The 26,345-nt window shown below is 39.3% G+C and overlaps 1 protein-coding gene across 1 annotated transcript in view; it reads right to left on the bottom strand.

Moving 5' to 3' along the window:
* Positions 1–25,733, bottom strand: part of slc4a5a (solute carrier family 4 member 5a) — a 154,558-nt gene extending 128,825 nt beyond the window's left edge. Inside the window, 3 exon segments of the mRNA XM_051928758.1 lie at positions 8,266–8,333; positions 24,381–24,457; positions 25,407–25,733. Coding sequence (XP_051784718.1) covers positions 8,266–8,332 — 67 coding nt within the window. The 5' untranslated portion in view covers position 8,333; positions 24,381–24,457; positions 25,407–25,733.
* Between the last annotated feature and the right edge of the window lie 612 nt (positions 25,734–26,345).

The raw sequence follows: 26,345 nt of genomic DNA, 5'->3' as shown, positions 1-26,345 counted from the left end.
TCCCTCCCACCAGTCTAACCACCACGGGGAGCAGAGCTTTCAGCCGTTCTGCTCCCAAGCTCTGGAATTCATTACCTGCGGATCTCCGAAATATCAAATCATATTCACCCTTCAAATGTAAACTTAAAACACATCTGTTTAAAATGGCTTTTTCTTTTTCCTCCTGATTATAGTGGTTTTGTTTGGTTTTAATTTTTAGATTTTCTGATGTTTTAAGTTGTTTATAATTGTGTCTTTTATTTATTTATTTATTGTTTGTTCGGTGTCCTTAAGTTCTCTGAAAGGCGCCTTGTATAAATAAAATGTATTATTATTACAAACTCGTCAAGAGTGGAATTTACATTTCATGCCATTCAGAACAAGTACGCAGCCCGTAGAGCAGACTGGCCTACAATTTGAACAAGACTTATACTAGGAGCATTTTAAAAATAATTTTTGTTTTATTTTGTTCACTTTTCATTTAAATTTTTATTTTTGCATTTTTTATGTATCATTATTTCTTGTACATTTGATTGTTAATGGGCACAGTCATTTTTTTGTGTTTGGTTTTGATGATGCCATGTGGTTGCTAGTCATGTAATACACATATCATGTGACCCATTACATCACAATGGCCACTTGCATTAAGCAAGCATATCAACCTAAGGGAAGACTCACAAAAGACCAGCACTCCAGCAATTATATATCAGCTTGATTATTATTCTTGGTACTTTTGAGTTATCATGCTAAACGTTTTTATGATAACACCATTGGTTTCATGTGTAATTCAATAATTATGTTCAGCATCATAAAAATTGTGAATGGAGCCTGGGGATGTCCTCACTCTGGCTATACAAGTGAACTGAGAAGGCTCAGGAGTGGGAGATCATTCATTAAGTATGGAGTTTGTAAATATCATTATGCAATGTTGGTGGATTTTCTGGATTTCTGATGATTCTTGCTCTGTCTTAATGGAATAATCCACAGAAAAATGATATTGTATTTAAATGTTACTTATCCCATGTGCTTTATAGTAATGGCTGAGAATTTTTTTTAATTTCCTGTTTTCATGCAGAATGAAAGAAAAAAGTTTCTTATATAATGGTACCCATTGCTCACCAATTCTGGACAACAGCAAATGACATGAAAAATGTCCATAGGAAATAAACAAAATTAGATAGATAGATAGATAGATAGATAGATAGATAGATAGATAGATAGATAGATAGATAGATAGATAGATAGATAGATAGATACTTTATTAATCCCAAGGGGAAATTCACAAATTAGGTTACTTGTGTTGCATAAGGACGGCATGGTGGCGCAGTGGTAACGCTGCTGCCTCGCAGTTAGGAGACCCGGGTTCGCTTCCCGGGTCCACCCTGCGTGGAGTTTGCATGTTCTCCCCGTGTCTGCGTGGGTTTCCTCCCACAGTCCAAAGACATGCAGGTTAGGTGGATTGGTGATTCTAAATTGGCCCTAGTGTGTGCTTGGTGTGTGGGTGTGTTTGTGTGTGTCCTGCGGTGGGTTGGCACCCTACCCGGGATTGGTTCCCTGCCTTGTGCCCTGTGTTGGCTGGGATTGGCTCCAGCAGACCCCCGTGACCCTGTGTTCGGATTCAGCGGGTTGGAAAATGGATGGATGGATGTGTTGCATAATCAATATAATTGTTATGCAGTCGAATGCTTTAAACATGCAAAAATTATATGCATTTTGTTTACTAAAATAATTGTTAAAATTTACTTCCATAAGTACAATGTATTCCCACAATTCTGTGGTTCTGAACTGAAGACAGGACTTTTGACCAAAGAATGAGGGGCTCTTCAATTCAGACGCTCAATTGTGTGTGTGTGTGTGTGTGTGTGCACGTTTCTTTACAACTCACAAGACCTTTATCCAGAAGGGGTTTGCTTAAAAATATTTTAGTAAAAATACATGTTTGGGGAGTAGAGAGCAAACAAATGGATGACTTTGCATGTGGATTATGCAAAATGACTAACATGAGATTTTTTTTTCCATGGACATTTTGATATCGTTTGCTGTTATTCTGCGTTGGTCACCTACCGTGACCATTGAATCATGAACTTTCTACCCTTTTCCTGAATAAATGAATTTAACCGTTAAGAAAATGGGGTAACTAACATTTAAACAAAATATCATTTTTGGGTGGGTATTCTTTAAGGATTCCTTTTGAGTCAATCCCCGTTCCTCTTTTTGTTCTGCTAAGCCTTTGTTGTATTTGTATATTTTCACAAAAAAAATGATTGATTTTTAAAGATTCTCGGTTTTCCCTTTTAATACAAGACAAAGGCTGGTGATGATCTCTCTTCTTTTAGTTCTTTTGTTGTATTTGTGTATATTTCTAGTTGTTTTTCCAAGTCCCTATTTTTGGGCCTGCTCCACTTAAAGTCAGCAGGTAGTATTAGGGGCCTGGCTAAGCGCAGGTGAGCCTCTGATGGTGAATGTGAGGTTAGGCATGCAGGTTTGAGAAAATAAGAGATGAAGCTTAAAAATGTTCTAAGGATCAATCAATTCTGTATTAAAAATACAAGAACTGTCTAGTTTGATGCATTCGAAATGTAGCTGATATTGATCAAACTACTTTGGACAAACTTCAGAGTAGTTTTGTAAATGATGGTCTCCTGTCATTGCCCAATTGCTAGGGGCCGAGTAAAAATGTCACCCATCCATCCATCCATTTTAAATGCTGCTTATTGTGAGCATGGCCACAAGGAAGCTGGAGTTTATCTTAGCAAACATAGGGAACAAGGCAGGAAGAAACAATGGATTGGGCACCAGTACATTGCAGAGTGAGCACATGCACAAACAAACACACATACAGGACTATTTAGCATCACCAGTCCACCTAATTTTCATGTCTTTGGACCATGGGAGGAAGCTGGAGACCAGGAAGGAACCCACAAAGGCATGAAGAGTGCATGTAAACTCCATGCAGGGAGCAGCCAGGATACAAACCCTAGTATCCTTACTGTGAGGCAGCAGTGCCACCACTGCACCATTATGTTGCATGGTAAAAATCTCTTTATAACTAAATTGTTAATAATGGAAAATATCAGGTTTGACTGAAGAAGATGACTCATTTCATTTTACATGCACGTGTCAGGCAAGCGGATGGGCTGGGCACACATTAAATGTCCTCTCAGGGGCATTCCCAAGTCTGTGCTTTCAATCATCGGGTCAGGTTTTGATTTTCTTGGTTGGATGGGGTGAGGACCATGTGATGGAAGAGGTCATTTCTGATTAACAATTCAAATTGATCTGTTGTGGAAAAATTTGATAACCCGTGTTTCCAACTAGGGCTGCCAGGCCCTGCGGCAGTCAAATCAGAGCTGTGCGTCCTCATCTAATTCTTCTGCCTAGCTGGGTGCACTGGCTGCAGTGAACACACTTTCAGTTGGTACGAGCTGAAGAAATGGCATCCTGTTTCTTTTGGTTGTGGAACAAACAGCTTCCACTCAAATGAGAAACAAAATACCAGGAGGAATCTGTTTGAGTGAACTTCAATGAAGACTCAGTGGCTACTGTTGACTTCAGTATGATTGCTCTTTCCCAGCAATAACAGAGTTCAACATTGGGTGGGTGTAGTGGAGGGCTTGGTTTGGAATTCTTAGAAATAGCAGTTTGAGAGTATTATGTGACTTTTTAATACTTTTTATCATATTATTATATTACCCTCAATTTTTTAATTTTTGAGACAACATTTTGTGATGGTCTTTTCTGCAGCTTTGGCCAAGCTAAAGTGCCACCAGTCAGTATTCTGACCCTTTCCCTTTTTACACATTTTGTAATGTTGTGGCCTTATGCTAAAATCATTTCATTTATCTTTTGCTCTCAACAAAAAACTCAATACCCCAGAATGACAACATAAAAACAGGATTTTAGAAATTATTAAAAATAACTGAAATATCCCATTGGCACCAGGATTCAGACCCTTCACTCAGTACTTAGCTAAAGCCCCTTTGGCAGCCTGGTGTCATGTGTATGATGTGACAAGCTTCACATGCCAGGATTTGGGGATTTCCTAGCATTCTTCTCTGCACGTTCTCTCAAGCTCTTGTCAGGTTGGTTGCAGACAGTCAGTGGACTGCTGTTTTCATTTCTCTCCAAGGATGGTTGATCGAGTTCAAATACAGGTTTTGGCTGGGCAACCCAAGGATATTTACAGTATTGACCCTAATCCACTCCTCTGCTGTCTTTGTGTTGAGTTTAGAATCATTGAACCTTCGGCCAGTCTAAGGTCCAGAGTATTCTGGAGCAGGTTTTTCTTGAGGATATCTCTGTACTTTCTTCCATTCAGCTTTCCCTCGGCCCTGACTAGTTTCCAGCCCATTACCAGCATGATGCTGCCACCACCATGCTTCACTATTGGAACAGTGTTGTACAGGGGTGCCTTAGAATTGAGGACAAAGAGTATAATCTTGGTTTCATTAGACCAAAGAAGCTTGGGAGTCCTTTTTCAAACTCCAGCCAGGCTTTGATGTATCATCTGATGATCCTGCCATAGAGCCCAGAGTTATGGAGATTTGCAGTGATGATGTTCTTCTGAAACTTTCTCCCATCTCAACACATGTCCTCTGGAGCTTGATCACCCCTCAAACCAAAGTCCTTATCCCTCAATTGCTCAGTTTGACCATGCAGGAAGAGTCTTAATTGTTCCAAACATTTTCCATTTAAGAATCACGGAGGCCATTGTGCTATTGGTAACCTTCAATGGTGCAGAACATTTTTTATAGCCTTCCCCAGATCTCTGCCTTGACACAATCCTGTCTCTAAGCTCTGCAGGCAATTCTTTCGGCCCCATGGCTTGGTGTTTATGTATCTGTGGGTCCTTCTACAGACAGGTGTGTTTCTTTCCTAGTCATGCCCAATCAATTCAATTGACCCCAGGTGGACTACAGGCAAGGTGAAGAAACATCTGAATGATGTACAATACAATGGGATGCACCTCAGCCAAATTTCAAGTGTGGTAGAAAAGGGTCTGCATACTTATAGTATGTCAATGAGATATTTCTAATAAATTTGCAAAAATTCCCATACTGATGTTTTTACTTTGTGATTCTCAGATTTGAGTGTTGCTTGATGATGGGAAAAAAAATTATATGATTTTAGTACAAGGCTGCAACAAAACAAAATTAGAAAAACGTTAAGAGGTCTAAATACTTTCTGAAGACACTTTACTTACAGTTCTTGTGTCTAACACCATTGTGCAAAACCTATTTAAGATGCACCCCTGCATGGTCTGCTTTCTAAGCTATTGGATGAAGCAAATATGAAATGATATTCTCTAAAACGTTTACTGTGGTTAGGAAAAGAAATCTTTTGTCACAGTTTGGACCTTCAAGCTTAGTTATTTTTTGACCTTGTTTTATGTTTTGCTTTTGTTGCTGTCTGTTCTGGTCTCAGACCACTTGTTGTTAATGTGCCATTCCTAAAGGATACTTCGTCTCCTGGTTGATCCAGTTATTAATTTATTTTGCCATAAGAATGTGATGTGACACTCAGTGTTATAACCTGGAGTTTATTAGCTTCTCTTTGGCCTCTAAAGATAATTGGAATCTTTGGTTTGAGAGTTTTAGAGGTCAAGGAATAGTGTTTTGTATCTGATACATTTTGAATGGTGTTAAAAAGTAAAGTTCTTGTATCGTTATAAGCATCACAGTCTTGAGCACCTGTCATTAGGGGTGCATTCACTAGTTGCTGGCTGACGTCTTCTGAAATTCATGCCAAGTGACATTATCAACAAGATGACTCATAAATCAGCAACACAGAGTGTGCATCAACCAAATTTGTGGATACAAGCAAATACCTGCTATGTAATGGACTGTATTTATGTGTATTTTATGTTTAATTGAATTATTATTATTAATTATTATTAGTATGTTTCATATTTTTATGTATTTTGTTATGTTCACGTTGTGAATTTCCCCTTGGGATTAATAAAGTATCTATCTATCTATCTATCTATCTATCTATCTATCTATCTATCTATCTATCTATCTATCTATCTATCTATCTATCTATCTATCTATCTATCTACGTTCATGATAGTGTATTGTCCCTTTAACTCCATCTCCATTTCTTGTGTTTTGTGGGTGGAGCCCAGGAGGCGGAGCCACATTTGACATCACTCCTCCTGAGCGCTCTCTCTGATTATTTAAGAGTAGAGTTTAATCAGCTCATATCAGAAAGTCATTGCGTTTGTTAGGACTTTTGTAAGTTACTGCTGTTTTTTCTTTTGATTTTTCTGCTGATTTTTTTTTTTACTGGATTTGACTTTCTTTTGCCGTCTTAAGGATTCTATTTACCTGAATGTGATTTGGGACTTTTTGCTTTAGGATTGCCTTTTTGGTTACTAATTTTTTGCATTTTGAGCATTTCCTTAAATTTTTCTATTTTTTTGTTAACGCTTTATTTTTTTAAACATTGATGAGCATTATCGAACCTGGAGAGCCACAGTGGCTGCAAGTTTTTGTTACAACCCAGTTGCTTAATTAGAAAAGAATCCTTGTCGATAGCAGATCGTATTTAATTTTATGGCTTGTTAGTGTATTAACACTGCCATGTTAGGTCATTTTTATATTGTACATTTTTTTTCCTTTCCTTTTGAAGACTAAGATGGGTGAGTAATTCTCCATCCTTCACTTTTTTCTCTTCAGTTTTCCACCAAATATTTTATTAAACCAGATGGTTCACAATGAATCCACACAGGCGTAAATGGAAACAAGTTAGAAGGAGAACTGCTGGCTCCTTTGTTATATGCATCTTATTCTATTAAAACATTGAATGAAGCTGTTTAAGGCTAAAATGAGCAATTCAGAGTGGGTAATCTTTATAAGCTAAAATGAAGCCCCTGTTCAGCTTTGGAGCCCTCGCACTCTTTATTGTATGTTTGAGACACCATCAGATAACAATACTTAGCGTTTTCTTGTTTGAGCATTTCAAAGAATCTGTAGTTGTTTTACGGCTAACACTTTGGCTTTGGCTCTGTTCCTCGTTTTGGGTTCCTTACATTCTCGCTGTAATTCTCAACTTGAAATTTTTGAGTCACTCCTAGTAGGGCAGGCTTAAGGGTACAATGTGCTCCTCAGCAGACACGATTGCAAGCCCCCCAAAAGAAACATCCAAATTGGAGTCCCTCTATTAGGTCTGAAGTATACTTAACTAGCATGGAGGGGTGTCCCCCTTAGAGATCGTCACCCTCACAATCCCACATGAAATTGACAAAGGGAGTCACCTGACAATCACATTTGATATCAATGAGTGAAGGGGCGGTTGTCCCCCTTGGTGATTTGTTGCATATGAAATCGACCTCCCCCCCTTGCAGATCAGCAACTTCCCTCGTTGTCACATCTGATATTGATGAGGAGGGAGGGTCCCCTTGGATATCAGCATTCTCGTGATCGAATATGAAAAAACCTTTTGGTGCTCCCACCCCTAGGCCAATACTCTACGCCAATGCCTACTCGGCCTACACCTGGAGCTGGCCCTACTCCTAGGCTGTGCTACGAATTCTAGACTTGACGATTTTGACTTTGGCTAGTTATTATTTTATTATCCATCTCCTAATTCCATCTGTATTCAAAATGACTGCTGCTCTGCGCAGTCAGTACACTGAGGGAATGTGGGATGAGAACATTAAGCATCATGTCATATTCTACTTCATATTTTATAACTTGTTTAAAATGAATGAATTACAGCTACACCACCTCTTGACACAATTATAGTTCTACAAAAAACACCTTAATTGGTTTTTAAAAATGTAATGATAGTAACTTCATACAATGAAGTATTAAATTAAGACTAATATATTAAAAGAACATAATAACCAACAATAATTTTGAGTTGTTTAGAGGATTACGGTTGGACACTTTTTCCACAGTGAAATTTTTTCATTTGAAGAACAGGACAGATTACACGTTTACAAACAAACTTGTTTTATTGATGAAGCCATCCTTCTTAGCTGAAAATCAAGAGGGGATCATATATTAAATTAATTGTATTACCACAAACCTGTTTTAGAAGAAAGGGATCCAGAAATGAAAGTCGCTTCAGAACTTGAACTTAATTAAACTAAAATTAAACTGAATGCTTACACATAATAGAGAATTTCCAACAGTATCACCAACAGAGTGTATTATGCAGAATTTTTAAGACACCGTTGACTATGTGTCTTTTTCAGTGCTGTGTGCCGTATAAAGAGTCAGCTGACATTCCACAAAGACAACAGAACACGAATGTTATTGAGCAGACAGGAGGCTGACTTACCCTCATCTTCTTCATACCTCCTTCTGGCAGTTCCCATTCCCCGGTCCACTAGTCCATCATGATCCATCCTGCAGACAAATGGATAAAAAGGTTCAAATGAATGACTGTCCTTAGTTCATACTACATTTCATCTGTTTTTTTCATTTACACTTTCAAAAGAACATTTTACTGTTTTTCTTTTCACTGACTCATTTGAGTGAACACATGGTTTAGTGTTGACCTGCGGTTTGTAATTCCCTTTTATTTGAATGGATTCGTGTTTTCTGTTCATATTTTTAAGTTTTGAGCTTTGGAATTATCTGAATTACTGTTTGCTAATATCTATTGATGTTTCTGTATGTAGTTGTGGGCACTCAGCATACAGCAGAAACCAACGGTAGTAGGGATGCTGGCCATTGCAGAGAACGCCGACATAGACACCCTGGGGACAAATGATTAGGAACACCTGAACATCTGCTTCTCCCTGCAATCATCTAATCAGCAATGCAATGCATAAAATCAGGCAGCTGCAGGTCAGGAGCTCCAGTTAATGTTCACATCAAATACCAGAATCGGGGAAAAATGTGATCTCAGTGATTCTGACCAAGGCATGATTGGTGCTGCCATTATCTCCTTGGCTTTTCACAAGTAACACTTTCTTAGAGTTTACTCAGAATGGTGTGAAAAACAAAAAACATCCAGTGAGTGACAGTAGTGCGAACAGAAACACCTAGTTGATGAGAGGGGTCAGAAGAGAATGGCCAGACTGGTTTGAGGCAGACAGAAACGCAGTGGTAACTCATAACCACTTGGTCCAACTATGGTGAGAAGGAAAGCATATGAACAAAAGAATGTGAGAAATTTGAGAAATGAGAGTTGACCAGTCAGTCCATTTGTCACTTGTTTGTTTAGCTAACAGTTTAGCTGTCCTAATATCTCATTTGGATTCTTCTTAAAGGCCATCAAGGTTTCTGCTTCATCTCCATGTCTTTGTAGTTTATTAGAGACTTCCACAACTCTTTGTCCAAGGAAGTGCTTCCTGGCTTAATTCTAAAGGCACTTCTCCTTAATTTCCACTGATGTCCTTGAGTATGTGATTCACCCTTAACCTCCTGGATCTACTTTATAGGCGCCTTTGAGAATTTTGAACACCTGGATGAGGTCCCCACGCAGTCTTTTCTGTCTGAGACTAAACAGGTTTAATTCTTTAAATCTGTCAGAGTAGGACATGTCCTTAAGTCCTGGATGCACTTCATTGTTCTCCTCTGCACAGCTTCAAGTGCTGCTTTGTCTAATGAGATAATGCACTATTTCTCATATGTATTTTATTTTAAAACTTATTATAATTTAAATTATCTTGTTTTCTTAACTTAAATTCTCATGCAACTTAAACAATGATCTATTGTAAACATGGATATTTGTGGGTCACAAGCATGAAATGCTTATTTCAGGTTCTGCCAGAACATCTCAGAGGTACCACGATGAAATTTCTTTCCTCGTGCCTAGCTTGAGGGTGGAGTGGCGGCTCTGAGGCTAAGGATCTGCACTGATATCTGGAAGATCGCCGGTTTGAATCCCATTACTACCAGAAAGGATTCCACTCCGCTGGGCCCTTGAGCAAGACCCTTAACCTGCAATTAATCCTGGGGTGCTGTGCAATACCTAACCCTTCACTCTGACCCCAAGAGGTATGTAATAACTACATTTCATTGTAAATGTAAGATGACAATAAAGTTGAATTGTCATTCATATTTCAGATGATTCCTTTGCTGCAGGACCAAGCCTAGCATTAGCTTCACCTCTCAAATGGGTGACCTCACATTTTCCTGAAGAAATGTAGCCATACTGATGCACCTTTCATTGATGTCTAGTCATCCATGCCGTCATGTAGTAAAGAACCCCGAAACCCTAACACTAACACTACAATGTTGAGCCAATGAGTAAGGTGTTTATTGTGGAATGTTTTTTGACCAAAATAACAGGCCTCATGTTGGACAACAGTTTCCACTTTCAATTGACCTGTCATAGAAGGCTGCCCCCAAACATTTGTGAATTATTCAAACACATTTTAGCAAACGTTAGCTACATGTTCTCATTCAACTACAGTGGTGTCTCCCACTTGTTACTGTGCCTTGGGACTCACTCTTATGAAGTCTTCCTTCCATAAACACTGACCTTAGCCCAGGAGGCTGAGGTCTAAAATGCACCTTGTTTATTTTCTTTGTGACTTCTTTGAGAATTGTTCACCGTAGAGAGATTTTGGACTCTCCTAGAATAATTTAGTAGTGTGTTAAAAGTTCTCCATTTGTCTAATTTAACTCTAACTTACGTAGGTTACATTGAGCAACACGCACTGGGAACTGGCTTTTAAATCCTTTCTAGAATGACAAGCACAAACAAAGAAACTCACACTATTTTATTTATTTTAGTGAGATTTGCTTCTATAAATTGTGTGGTCACATCACAGTAATGCTAAGTTACATTTATTTGGCTAGTGCTGGCCTAAGTTATGTTTGATTACCGACCAAAATATTTATCCTGATTAACCCATCTGTGCAGGCCGGGTGCTGTGCTAGTGACGGCTCTGAGCTTTTAAACATCGACAGAAAAAATGTACCTCTCAAAGGTTGAACTTTGATGATGCATGAGACTTAAAGGAAAATTGGATTTATGTTTCCTTTAAGAATCAACTTTGTCACAAATGTTTCTCCTAAAATAGCTCTAGACAAAAAGGTGTCAAAATTGAGAAGCTGGTTTGAAAAGCATGCTATACTTTGTGAGATCATTGTTCTAATCTTGTTTTAAGACTTTGGACTGATGCCTTTATCCAAGATGACTTACACCATCTGAGATACTCTGGTTGCATTTCTTTTGTTTTTCCAATTGCAGCACAGACAGATGAAGTGGCTTACTCAGGGTCATACAGGTGTCAGTAGTGGGATATGAATGCACAAACTCCAAAGCCTTAACCACTACACCACACTGGCTGACCTTTCTTCCAGAATGAGTATGATCTAATTGGAGCACAGCAATTTAAATTTGAGCAACTAATAATATTATTCAGAAGCAAGGTGTTTTATTAACACAAACAACTGTCCATACATTCCCGATATATTACTGAACGCACAACGCAAATACTTCCAATTTGCGAGAAAAAATAAAAAATGTCAAGACATTACTTGGAAAATCTGAGCCTATTGTGTGGCTTGCTGAGATCTCTGCTAAAACTGAAGAAAACCTGGCAAAAAAATCTCAGAAGCATGAGATTAAAGGACATGACTCCATTTTCTTTCTTTCTGGTCTCATTGTTGTCTAGGAGAAACCAAATGAAGGTGATCTCTCTTTTCATTTTTTATTCCTATGGGCAGGCTTGTTGGTTCAGCTGCTACCTCAAGCTCACTGTATGTTCCTAAACCTACCAGTGTTTTAATTGTAAATCATGAAGCTAAACAATCAGACTCAATTCTGATCTTGTAAATCATTTGGATAAATGCGTTAGATACATATAGAGCAATAATTATTCCGTTACCCAGACTACGATCTTTCAGAACGCAATATAATTTTCACATCTGAAAACTGCATGTTGAACTATGTTACACAAATAACAAATGAAAGATACAATGAAAGTAGGGGTCCTCTTTATTTCAGATGTTATTTATAAAGTACACAGTTACAACTGATAAGAAGATCTGAGCAGACTGACTGTGAAAAATGCTTACACAAATCGATGGAAAATATCTTTTCACAGCACTGGGTGTCCTGCTGTTCTGATTTTGCAGGCATACTTGGGACTGCATTGTTCAAGTGTGTTGTAATGGTTAAGGCTCTGGACCTAGGACTTCAAACCCTGAGATTGTAGGTTCAAATTCTGCTACTGACACAGTGTGACTATAACCAAGTTACTTCACTTGAATGTGTGCCAAGTGGAAAAACAAAAGAAATGTAACCGATTGTATCTTAAATGTTATGTCGTCTTTGACAAAGACATAAGTCAAATAATAAGTAATACTGTTATTGGTCAACTTCCTCTTGTATACAGTGTGTGCATATGAAATCAGAATATAAGTTTAATGTCACTGTGCTCTGTACAAAAAATTATTTTATAAATCCACTCACATGTACAGGCCAGGCCAAAGTTCGCACAAAGTAGGGGCTCTCAGCATTTAGAACTGCTAGGCAAGCATTTGAAGAGAGAAGGGGACAACTACAAAAATGGACATTGTACTATTTCTGTATGTTAGAGATTTAAATCTCTAACCCTCTCCTTGCCTTGTTTGGAACCTAAGTAAGGGCCTGCACATGGAGGAAACAGTATAAAAGACTTGGACAGCAGACAAACACCTCGGAGCCGATGGATGGATGGAAGATGTCATCTTGAATTTCCCATTGGGATTAATAAAGTATCTATCTATCTATCTATCTATCTATCTATCTATCTATCTATCTATCTATCTATCTATCTATCTATCTATCTATCTATCTATCTATCTATCTATCTATCTATCTATCTATCTTGCCCTGAAAACCCCTTTCAGTGCAGTGACAAAAATGGCAGACTGTATACTTTGAGATCCCACTTCGATAATAGTCTTGCTATGGCTTCCTTCATTTGTAATGCTGTGTAAATCATCATTAAAGAAAGCTAAGTTATTTTCTCTTATGTGATTTTATACCGCTGTATCACTATGGGAGGGATATCGCCTTTTAATATTATGTCTATTGTGAGAATAGACGCTATATAGTGCCCGACATGGCACAGACAAAAACACAAGAAGACTTTTATTTTCTTCACCTGTGGGGCGCGTCTTCCCCGTGAACCCCACAGGCACAACACACTCCAAAAACCATTTAAATCACACAACAGTCCCTTCTCGAACCACAACTCCTCCCTGGCAACCTCATCCTTTTCCTCCTGATTCTGGCTTCTGAGTGGTGGTTGCTGGCCCTTTTTATAGCCCACCCGGAAGTGCTCCAGGTGCTTGATCACCTGCTTCTGTTTCCACTTCCGGGCGTGGCTGTAGAGTTGTCCAGGCCGGCTCAGGGACCCATGCAGCACCCCCTGGCGGCCACCCCAGATCCCAACAGGGCTGTGGAGAACTCCATCTCCCATGGAGCCCTGCGGCAAACTGAGGCACCATATTCAGCCAGGGAGGCTGCCACCAAGTGTCCCAAAGTAGATACTGAGACGCCCATGATTGCTCCCCCGGAACAAATGTAGAAGGGGCGTCCCGTCACACTATTTAGATTCAGGTTACTTAAAACGGCATAATTTAAAAGAACTTATTCCAACTAGGGAGCTAGCGACCCCTATTGGAAACAGCATATATATATACTAGTCATTTAGCCATTACAATAACGGGCGCTAGAACAGTAGTGCATAAACATTAGTAGGAACAGTCTATATTAAATGGCAAGGGACTTTGACCTCATTCTTTTTGTTGGTCGTATTTTTCTTTCTTTCAGCCTTTCTTTTGTTGTTTACTTGTTGAGCTGACCGTTCTTCGTGGGCTGCTGCCGTGTATTGTGTGTCTTTAATTTTCTGTGACAGTAATACTTGTACGGCTCTATTCAATAAGGGCGCGCACAAAAAGGTGAGCTTCAAAAGGGCGACCTCAAGCCTTTAATCTCCTCTGACAGTAATACTGGCTTGTATGTGGCTGTAATATGTGTCACTGTATTGTGTACCTTTAATTTCCTCTCGCAGTAATACTGGTTTGTATTTCCGTAAAACGTCTCTAACTTTCTCTGACAGTAATATTGCACATCGCACCGTGCCCCGCGCATGCGCACTTCACCAGAAGACACCCACACATGGACACCTGGACGCACATAGGGATTTTATATATATAGATACACTGTATATACAGTACAGTATATATTGTCACACTCATGGGCTTAGGGGACAGCTTAAAGGCTCTAGTAATGGTAATTCCCCACTGCTCCAGGGGTTGTTGCTGTGTGCTAATGCCTTTTTTCTTCTTCCTTCTTTAGAATGAGAGATTGATGGCTATACCAGCACTGATGTCACTTCCGGTATCCGTCCACCCGGACCCACCTCTTCCTACTGGAAGAAGTTAAAATTGGAAGATCTGCCATCTTGATTGTTTGTTGTTTCGTCATCAGTTATAAGGGGTTCACCATTTAGTGTGCCAAATCTTTATGATCTCTTTTGTCTTTTTCTTACTATATACTGTACATATATGTATATGTAGAGTCAGACATGTAAACTTGGGACATGTTACATGGTTTTGGGTTTTGATTCTGTCCAAAAAGGTTATGAGGAATGCGTTTCATGTGACACATTAGATAATGCCATTTCTTTTCTTCCTAGCAATGGGGGTCTTGCCACAGGACCACTGATGTCACTTCCTGCCTCTCGTCTCCAAATTCTCCCCTTCTGCCTTACTCTGTTTCAAATACTGATTTTGTTAGAAGAACTGCATGCATTTGTCAACCCAACAGATGGTGCATCACAATCATTATCACTGCTTTTACAAATCTCATACCAAATGGCATATAACAGGGATATATGCATTGCATTTGTCTTTCCAAGAGATTGCACATTTGTAGTAAAGCATTTTATTTGTTTGTGATGAATGACAAATGTAATGCATTTTATTACTACATGTTTTATAAAATACATTGCAATAGATGGTACACTGCAAACATTAATACTGCATGTCTACGCTAATTATGTAGGATTCAAACTATCTTAAATGGGTAGCACAGCTAGTGTAATAATAAACCCTTTCTTTTCCTTACATTTTGGTGTCCTTATCATTTTTTGGGTTTAGGATCTGCAAGAATGTCCCCTTCTGGCTACATTACATGTATATGTTTACATCTTTGTGGTTTCTCCATAACTGTAGAGAATGATTTATAATCTTATTTTAGCTGTTCATATTACTATATTTACTATAGTGCCATGGTAGCAATGTTGGTATGATGTTCTTGGTCCTGTAATGGAGAAGGGAGTTCCACAGAATAAATAGATGGATGGCTATTAGTTACTAGCTTTGTTGTTAACCAAGTATTCAGATATTACACCAGCAGGTCACTGTTTATGAGAATCGATGCAGATTCCTGCCTTTTTCTACTTTCATTCCAGAATGTGTGAACTTTCTTTCAAAGAAAGGAGGAGGAGGGGAACAGGGGTAGCTGGCATTCTTCAGCAAGTTCGAGGACCCGTTGATTCTAATTCCAACAGACCCCCTGATGGATTAGGGCTTACTTTTCCTTGTCTAATTAAATAGCAGCAGTCTGCCTCAAGTAATAGATGCAGTCAACCTTCAAATCCACCCCCCCAAATCTCACTCTTGTTGATTCTTTAATCGTGAGGATAGCATCGTCCATGATCCTCAAGGGAGCAATTACAGTTAACTGTCTTTTTTTTTAATTTGCTTTTGATTTTAATTGACAAAACGTTCTCTCTCTCTACAATTCACAAATGCCATAAAGTACATTGTACCTTGTCAGGGAAATTGCCTCCCCATTAAAAAATCTGCAAAAAAGGAAATTATGTCAATTCAGTGCAATCGAAAACATAAGATCTGATTCCACAGCCCTTGAATCATCTCTCTGTCTAATTAGAAGCCAAGTGCCGGAGTAACTGACAACTCAATGCAGTCTGTGGAGAGAGCGAATCAGCAGGCGGGCGGCCGATCAAGGGGCTAAATCAGGCTCCATTCATAACCTTGTCTTTGAAATGAAAGGCACCACAGAAAAGGCAACAATATTAATGCTATTAAGGAAGATTTACTTGAAAAAAAGTGGCATAAGAAACAGTTTCTTTATCCCTTAAAAAATCAACTTACAAAAAGTAATGGTTGCAGAAGGCAAACTCAATGGGTGCGTGGCTTATCAATTAAATTTAATTATGGAGTCATGTCCTTCACGGTCAGCAGATGCGCATACTGGCTCTGACAGCTCAATCGATGGCAATGAAGAGGATTTAAAATTAGGGGCACAATGGGGTGAGCTTGCAGTTTGTAATGTGATATACCGTCTCTAGCGACATACACTTTCTGTCATACCTGGTCCATTAAGCGAGTAGATGGGTTTAGATCCCGGCCTTTCACAATATTCATGTGTTTCCATACCTTTTTTTTTCTGGCTGACCATTACACTTCCCAAAGACATGCATGTCAATCCTCATATTAATAATAATAATACATTTTATTTATATAGTGCCTTTCCCATGCTCAAGGCATATTATGTTGAGCAAAAGTGATACCTTTATGGTATGTGTGAAAAAGACCTACACTTAAAGTCAAAAACGGGCAGACATCACAGCAAAATGCTTAGGTCCTGGAACCATTTTTATTACATTAGGAGCTGAAAGTCCACTCCCTTTGACAGTTGCCGTGTTCCATTGTTTCCATCTGTTGGAGGGCAGGTTATGACAGACTCATCCTCTGAATTCACTTCACCTAAGAAACATTGAAATATCTGCATCTTCAAGTATATTGTCTTCTGCCTCTGAAACCTTCTCCTCTACTTCACTGTCACATTTCCAAATCAGTCTTATGACATCAGTCATTTTTATTATGTCTGTGTCATCCGAGAAACTTCTTCAGTTCTAAAGTCAGACTGTTAGTACACTGGCATGCAAACTCATGGGTGATTTCTCTGCTGTGGATCATCCGGTCTAAGCCATTGATAGCTAGTCGTTCATGGCTGTCTGGTTCACATGAAAAGAAGTGTGAATTGTTTTTGATGAGTAGGGTATTGTTGTGTTGTATGTATTATATATCGGCAAAATGTGGTGACTTAGTGGTGTGAGAGAACAAACAGGGTCAAACCAGTTGGTGCACAAGGCAAGAAGGATCAGTGCCAAGCTATCTCCTCTTCTCCCTATACACCTCCTCACAAGGCCCTACCATCCAGTCCCATGGTTTCTTTTATCAGTACTACTCTTATGAAATGCAGTCATTCCCTCCAAAGGACCGCAAAGCATAATCTAGAATCGGTACATGTCTCACTGATATTGCAACCTGAATGAAGGAACTCCATCTCCAGCAAAATCAGACCTTCTTGATATTCCAGCTCAGCTGTTTGCCCAGCACCCCATCTCTGCTCAGCTTTGTTCATTATTACTAACACCTGCCAAGTCAGTACACAAACTTGTGGTTGGTGATTCATGACCAGCTGTCCTTCAAGGAGCCATGTTGCTACAGTCTCTTGGTCTTGCAGATTCACTCTATACAATATCATAGCGTTTCTAACAGGGAATGCAGGGCAACTCCTGGTTCAGGCTTTGGTCTTGTCACATCTGGGCTACTGCAACTCTCTGCTGGCACGAGTACCAAAATGTGACACCAAGCCACTGCAGATGATTCAAAATGCAGCAGAATGTCTGGTGTTCAAGCCAGAGGAGGAAGGCACATGACAGTCCTCTTTTGAGAGTACTACATTCAGTTCCTGTAGCGGAGCGTATTCATTTCAAATTTCTGATGCTTGCCTATAGAGTAGTCCATGAATCTCCACCATAAATATCTATTGAGACAATTGTGAGGTCCTATGGTCCTTCTCTACCACTCAGGTCTGCTGATGTCACCTCTGTGTGGTAATAAATCTCAATCCAGACTCATTTCTTGGTGTAGCTCTAAGTTGGTGGAAGGAGTTGCCCACCACCATTCGAACTTCTGATTCCCTCAGTGTGTTTAAGAAGCATCTGAAGACTCATGTTTGTTGAATTTCTATCTAACTGATATTAGCTGTTTGGTTTCTGTATTTTTGTTCTGTTAGCTTCAGTTGTGATGGTCAATTTTGTAATTGTGTCCTGTAACATCTGCACCCAAACAGTCCCCCAGCCTCATGTTACTCGATTATGTTGACCTCCTTTGTAAGTCTCTTTGGATAAAAGCATCTGCTAAGTCAATAAATGTAAATGCAAAAGTAAAATACACATCTCTAAACCTAAGGAGTGGATCATCTAATCAGCCATTCTCCTACTCATCAAAAACAAACGACCACACACCACATTCAGCAACCTTCAATGATCCAAGCAGACAATGTTTCTGCTTTGGATCTGGGCACCTTTCTCTGTCCTGGTCAAAATGACCTGCAACATCATCTTTGAATAAAACTGTACAGACGTTCTCCAGTGCATTAAGGTGACCATGCTTCTCATGTAAGATCCTGATCCTAAATGGCTAACAAAGTCAAACAATTTCAGAGACAAAAACAGACAGAACCCCATAATTTAGACAACTCCAAAATGGAAACAGATCTGATTTACCCAAAATATAATACAAGGGTGAAAGGCAATGGGTGACTCTGTACAGAGGACACCCTGGACGGGATCAATGACTGCTTCAAGGACAGCCCCCTAAAGCCCTGTGTGGAAAGAGCTACTGGTGGACATGCTTGAATGACAGAAATACACTTTTGATGTGAATGGAAATCACTTGGTGGTGGTGATCATTTACATCTTCTTCTTCTTTCGGCTTCTCCCGTTAGGGGTTGCCACAGCGGATCATCTTCTTCCATATCTTTCTTTTCTCTGCATCATGTTCTGTTACACTCATCACCTGCATGTCCTCTCTCACCACATCCATAAACCTTTGCTTAGGCCTTCCTCTTTTCCTCTTCCCTAGCAGCTCTGTCCTTAGCATCCTTCTCCCAATATACCCAGCATCTCTCTTCTGCACATGTCCAAACCAACGCAATCTCACCTCTCTGACTTTGTCTCCAAACCGTCCATCCTGAGCTGACCCTCTAATGTATTAATTTTAATCCTGTCCATCCTCATCACACCCAGTGCAAATCCAACCATCTTTAACTCAATGACTTAAATTAAATTTGAGATAAACAGGATAAGATACTTTGGACACTGAAGTAAAATAATTGGATGACAAAGCATCTTTTTAAAGGATTTATTAATATAATCATATGCATTATGTAACATGTTAAATATTATTTAGCAAATTCAAAATGTTCACATTATTGAACATTACAGGTTCACAATTACGCAATCTCCGTTTAATTTTATTTTTTTAATTGAGCGCAAAGGCTTCCAACATTATAAACATTTTTTCAAATCAGGCACAGCAGGTAATTAGTCTGTAACTTTGTGTTGTTAAATAACAAAATGTCCCAAAGTAATGAAGTCCATGACTGAAGACGTGTTTTGGGACTTGTAACCCTTAACGTCACTCATTGTCACTTCTGGACAGTTGATATCTGCAGCGACGATTGTGTATGGCTGCTGGTTGATAGCACAGTTCCGATGTCTAAGTAAGCTTGATGGTGTCCTGTCACCGTGTTGTTGTATTGAAGTCAGAATGGGGCAACCTGGAGGTCTTTTCCAGCCTGGGGCTGGGCACCTTTCAGTTTTCTGTATGTCCAGGAAGGCAACATGGCTGGCGGCAGACAATGATATCCTCAATGGGTTTCAGGGCAATGCAGGAGATGCTTTCTGAGTTAAGAACAAAGTTAGGCCAGTTAAGGTGGACTATTCGGTGTTGGCATCACACGTGGAAAGGCTCAAGTCCTTGTATGTTGGAGGCCAGTACGGTCTGGGTCTTCAAGTCATAGAACAGGATTGGCAGAACTCAGGCTTGATATATTCTGGTCTTGGTGTTGATCTTAATGTTCTGATAACACCAGAGTCTTTGTAGCGGGCCTTCTGGCAGAAGCAGCGACACTGTACACTTCACAGGTATGCGAATTCTAAAACCTGCTCCTCCTTCTGACCCTTACAGATGATGTCACCCGTGTTGTTCCCAAGCCCCCTTAATCAGGGCACAAATTTAATCTAAAGGTATTCATAGATTGCTTACACCCATTAAGACGTAAACATTTCATTCTTATACATGGAGAATACACAATAAAGCTTTAGTAACAATTGAGACAGTCTTCACTTGACTTATAAAGGACACCTGGCCGATATATAATGAGCACTAAATTAAAAACAAGTTCTAGTGCGGCAATAAGCACACTCAGTGGGACACCAGTCATTCATGGGTTTAAGATTCACAAATCCACCTATTTGCATGTTTATCATCAATAATTAAATAGAAATGATTTTGTGAGCTTTGCAGAAGTGACGTATGACTACAAAATGTAAAGAAAACTCAAAAAAGTGTAGTAAGTCATAAATGTATAAAATATATGTAATTTTAATCATTTTCATTGTTTCCTACTACATACAAATTTATTATAATAGGTTACATTTTTGTTAAACGTTACAGTTCACTAAAGAAATGCAAAAATACGCGCTTTGTCCGGAGAATGCCACACATCTTTGTTTCAGTAGCCAGGCTCACAGACATGAATTACGTGTGCAGTGATCATTCTATCTCGTGATTCTCACAACTTTGTAAATCTTATTTAGTGCTTCCAGTGGCTCTAAAATTGTTCCCAAGAGCACTTTACTGTCTTCTAAATACAGACCTGTGTAATATTGTAATCGTGCTGTCTGTCTCTGTGTGTGTTAGCATATGTTATTGAATATATTTGTGGATTTTCACATTTCTGGTGGTCCTGTGCCTCAACCCCCCTGAATCACAAGGGCCAACTGCATATCAATTAAATTACAAGTAGGTACGTAAGATCACCGAGCATAAGGAGTGTTGTACACTCTGGTTTAATAATGAAAAACCTCAAAATCCCAATGGAGCATATAAAGCTCATACTAAAGGCTGTATTCACTCGATATTCTGCAACACCAACTCAAAAAAAAGTTGAGAACTTATGGAAAATGCAAATAAAGTGGTGATTTCAAAATTTGCTTTAAGTTGTAATCCATCACAAATAGAATAAAGACAAGATATATCGTATCTATAGTCTGGTCAACTTCATTTTTTTGTAAATGTACAACCATTCTTGCCATTGAGGACCTGCAACACATTCCTAAAAAGTTGGTGTGGGGCAATATTGGGCAATAAAAGAATTAAAAAAGAAAACAAAAATGTGAATAGAAACAGATGATGTTCAATGGGTGATTGCAATCATACTGTGGTATAAACGTCAAATCCAGGAAAGGCCTTGTCTGTTAGGAGCAAAGATGGGCTGAGGGTCAACGATTTTCCCTGAAATGCATGAGAAAGTCATTGAAAAGTTTAGAAGCAATACTTCTCAATGAAAGATCAGAAGGGTTTGAGTAATTTACCCTCAACAGTGCATACTCTAATTAAAATATTCAAGAAATCTGGCAAAATTTCAGTGTGTAAAGGGCAAGGGCATGAGCCTAAGATAACTGCTAGTGATCTCCAATCCCTCACGTGGCACTGCATCAAGCAAGGTCATTCATCAAGCCACTGCATATAAGCACATGGGCTCAGAAAAACATAATTCAATATCTAGTTACTTCCACTGTTACAGCTGGACTGTTCAAAAAGGAAGTCAAATGTTAACCGTTTCCAGAAGTGCTGTTGACTTCTTGGGGCTTGGAGGCATCTAGGATTGGACCATCACACAGTGGAAACATGCATTGTGGTTGGATGAATCAATATTTTAGATCATTTTTGGAAGAAATGCACATCATGTCCTCCAGACCAAAAAACAAAAGGACCATTCAGACTGTTACCAGCTGCACAGACTAGCGTCTGTGATGGTATGCGGGTGTGTCAGTACCCTGGGCAAGGGTAACTTGCTCTTCTGTGAAGGCACCAAAAAGTACATACACAGCAGCATATGCTGCCTTCAAGATGACATCTCTTCCATGGACACCCATGAATATTTCAGCAAGACAATGCAAAACCACATTCTATGTGTATTACAAAGGCATTGCTGCATAGGAAGAGGATTTGAATGCTTGACTGGCCTGCCTGCTGTCCTGACTGATCCCCAGTCGAGAATTTGTGGTGCATTTTGAAACACATAAGGCAACAAAGAAGGCCTCATACGTTTACACATCATTTGCAAAAAGAATGAGCCAAAATTACACTTAAAGCACTCAAAAAAATTGGTATCTTCAGTTCCTAAATGTTTATTAAGCAAAAGGAGATTACTTATTGTAATTGAAGTGCTAGGAATTAATCCAGTGGATTGAGACTGTTATTTTAAAATGAGTTCATCAAGACCATGGGGACACAGTTGGAAACTTGTTAAAGGTAAATTTCACACAAACATTAGGAAGTTTTTCTTCACACAGAGAACCATTTGGAATAAGCTACCAAGTAGTGTGGCAGACAGGAGGACTTTAGGGACTTTCAAAACTCAACTTGTTTTGGAGAAACTAAGCGCATAGGACTGGTGAGCTTTGTTGGGCTGAATGGCCTGCTCCCATCTAAATATTTATGATATTCTAATGTGCTAATGAAATGTTACAAAGTGGTAAATTCTTTAGTGTCCAGACTTTTTTTGGAATATGTTGCAAGTATCAAAATCAAAATAAGTGTTTATTTAAGAAAAAACAAACACAAATCTTTAGTTGTACCATATATGATATTGTTTTCAGGTCAAAGATCATTTACCGTCATTTACTAATTGCTGCTTTCTGTTTGTATTTGCATTTTGCATATCATCTCAACTCTTTGGGACTGTAACTTTAATGGTGATGGAGACTTTAGGTCTCAGTTTGTTTGTCCCCCTAATGAAGGCTCTGTTGAGAGTTGAACCATCTAATACACATTGCTTTAGTAGATTTGGAAGGTGGCCTTCAACTCAGTAGACCATGAAGCCCTCTGAAAAGCTCTATGAGAAATTGGTGTTCTGATACTCCTCCTCAACCTCATCACAGACCACCATGAAGAAATCACTGCCAAGGTGAGGATTAATGCCTGTCTCTCCCAGAGTTTTATGATCTCCTCTGTACACAGACAGGGCTCAGGCACTCCTGGCTCCTACACTCTTTTGCAGAGCCATGACCTGGATACTTAAGCGCATTGTGCAGATCAATGCAGCCCCTACTTTACCAACCTTAATTATGTATACGACATTACCCTACTGGACACTTCGTCCACAAACCTACAGACCTGACCTGAGCAATCTGAATCAGAGACATCCCATCTAGGTCTGTGTATGTCCTGGCAGAAAATGAAACTGAAGAGTTTAGGGGTTGGAAACAACTCAGATGACATGATCATCAAGGGTCAGAAAGTGGAGCAGGACTTACTTCACATGCTAAAGTTTTGATGGCAGGTGCTTTCCAGACAGAGTTGGCCATGCTGCTTCTTGTATGAGGTTTTCAGAAGCAGAACATTAAGATCAACACCAAGACCAGAATAAATCAAACCTGGGTTCTACCAATCCTGCTCTATGGTCTGCAGACCTAGACCACAGTGCCCTCTGACATGCAAAGGCTTGAGTCCCTCCACCTGCTATGCCAATGCCAGATCCTCCTGTTTTATTACTATGACTTTGCGAAGAACACCAAAGTCATCTCCCGCACCATCCTGAAACCCATCAAGGATATCATCTCCTGTCGTCAGCTTTGACTTTTCACCTTCACCCATGTCAAACACCTCGACACAGTCATTCCAGTCTGTGGTGCCACTGCAATTGTTGTCACCTAGGAAACTGAAAGGCACCCACCTCCTGGCTGAAGAAGACCTCCTGAATGCCCCCACCAGACTTGGATACCATAAATTGGTATTGGCACCCCATTCAGCTTACTTTGGCACTGAAACTCTGCCATACGTGATCGGCACTATGGACTTCTGTTGGCCAGAAGTGACAATGAATGATATAAAGGGGTACAAGTCCCCAGATGCATTGGCCTTGGTGAACAACAGGTTACTATTCATGGATATAAGCTCCAGTCATGGGTACTGTGGCTTCGTTGATTACGGACATTTTGTTATTTAACCCCACAAAGTTAAGGACTAATTTCCTGATTTGCTTATCTTTGAAAAAATTTCTTAGAATGTTGGAAGCCTTTGTGTTCAAATAAAATAATGGAAGAAGACTTTGGTTGGGTATTTGTTAACTTGTAAAGTTTAATAATGTGAACATAGACTTCTGAGAAACAGCCTTGCTTTTCTTCATTTTGAATCTGTATATAATTGAGTCTGGTTTGGTACAGTTTGTTGATTGATTAAATATTTATGACATTTATTTCTATGTATTTATTATTTATGCCAAACAAAAAGCAAAAAAATCATAAAATGAACATGACACGCATAATAATTTCAAAGAATAATGGCAACTAGCTGTGCTGATGGATGTGATAAGAAAAAAAGTCAACTGACCTGAGAATGGATACTGAGGGGAAGCCGAGGAAGAAGATCACTCGAAACGATGAAGCTTAGACATCCAACCTTTGTCACTGTTAAGGACAAATAAGCGAGTTTGAGTGGGCAGACTTTACAGATTAAGAAATCAAAGATGGAACATAAATCTACTGGTTATGATTAGTAAAAATAAAAAGGAAATCTACAGCATTACCAGTAAGAAGTCATTACTCTTTATGTCTCTAAGACCTTGAACTTGATCGTCCGTTAAATTCGAGAAGCACTTTGCTACTTATTCGGCTGATGTCTTTATCCAAGCCGACTTACAGTGTTTGAGATGTGACTTGCTCGTGGTCACACAGCGTCAGCAGCAGGATTTGAAGCCCACAGCCCTAACCAGTATGCCACATTTAAAACAATAAGTAAACTTTATTTGGGAGTTTCATAAGAATTATCTGTAAAACAATATTAAAAATAGTCTATAATGAACTGCTTAATACGAATGACAAATTATACTAATAGAAATGTCTGGGCAAGTGATTATTAATTAAAGCGGATTGTTAAACATAAGAAACGGCAAAACAAGTTATAGGAAATATGTGTGAGTGAAGTTAATTTTAAAATGCATGTAACAGTTTAAGTCAGCAAGAGCTACTTGTGTAAAACGATTTGCTTTGTAAGTCGTGCCAAATCTCCTAATAGAGGTACAGTGGGCTTTTGCGTCAAGGACAGCCTTTGAAATATCTATTCATGGCTGTTTAAGGTGTTGAGAAGCTGAACAATCTTTCAGACGTGCCTTTCGGAAGTAAATTAAAGTCTCCTCTGTAGGAAAACTGACCACCAAATCTCAAATCGGGACCCTGGATTAAGGCTTCTAAAAATAAGCTACATTTGAAACAAAGAGAAAAGTTCGTGTCCAAGGTGTAAACCTTTCATCAACTTGTAGCTCACTACAACTATTTTCATTAAATGGCTTTCTTTATCCTATATTGCTATTCTTTTATGTTTTTAAGATGTTAAAATACAGAATAAATGGAAACCCACCTGCAAAATAGGCAGTCGTCCTGCGGATTTCGCCAGCACTCTGCAGAGTGAAAGGCAGCGGATGTCTGCCCTCTGGACTTGGGCCGCTCAATAAACCAGCCTCTGCACAAGATTGAAGCTCCCGGTTAATAACCACAATGCTGAAACAGGCAGCCGCTCAGAAAGCCGTGATGACCATGGTTCAGAAGCACGTGTGAGCATGGTTCATGAGCTGTATGTTAACAGGGAGGCACTCCAGAAGAATGGGTTCCCTGGATAAAATCGACAGCCCCCCTCACAACAGGAATTCAGAATTCACAAAGGCAAACAGCACCATAGTTTTGAATGGAGGGAGACATCTAGAGGCTTTATTTAAGCAAAACGAATCAAAAGGGCATCCTGTGGAATGGGTGATTACCCGAACACTGCAGACGCATGGCATGCTTGGCCCAATGGATGTCAGCAGAAGAATTGCTTCTTTTCAGAAAGGTCACAAGTGCCAGTTTTATGGTGGCCACACTGCAGGGATAAAGCAGAGGTGCTGTCCTTTCCTCAGTTTCATTGAAATAAAATGCAACCGGAAAACAGGACGAGGGTGCAATCCTTTATTTTTTTGTCCATTGTTCATTTAAAGAGCATTCCAAGTTCATTCTAACCTACACAAATATCTAACCACAATTACTATTAGAGAGTTTACTAGTAGTGAGAAAAAGCGCTATATAAATGTAAAGAATTATTATTATTATTATTATTAGCAGCAAATAATTTTAAGGCCAAACTTTTACAAATGGTAGTTCCTCCCAGAGACAAATAGCAATGAGTCACTTTTCAAACTAGTCATGCATCTCAGACATTTTTGTAATATATTCTGCTCTGGTCCTTTTGTGTGCCAGGTTGACTTCAGTCTGTTCTGGTATTTTATTCACTGTTGAGGCAGCAACTCTTAATTATTTCCATATC

The sequence above is a fragment of the Erpetoichthys calabaricus genome, chromosome 1 (assembly GCF_900747795.2).
Source record: "Erpetoichthys calabaricus chromosome 1, fErpCal1.3, whole genome shotgun sequence".
Taxonomy (NCBI): Eukaryota; Metazoa; Chordata; class Cladistia; order Polypteriformes; family Polypteridae; genus Erpetoichthys; species Erpetoichthys calabaricus.
The sequence above is the reverse complement of the archived record's forward strand: the minus strand, read 5'-3'. Positions and strand labels throughout refer to the sequence as shown.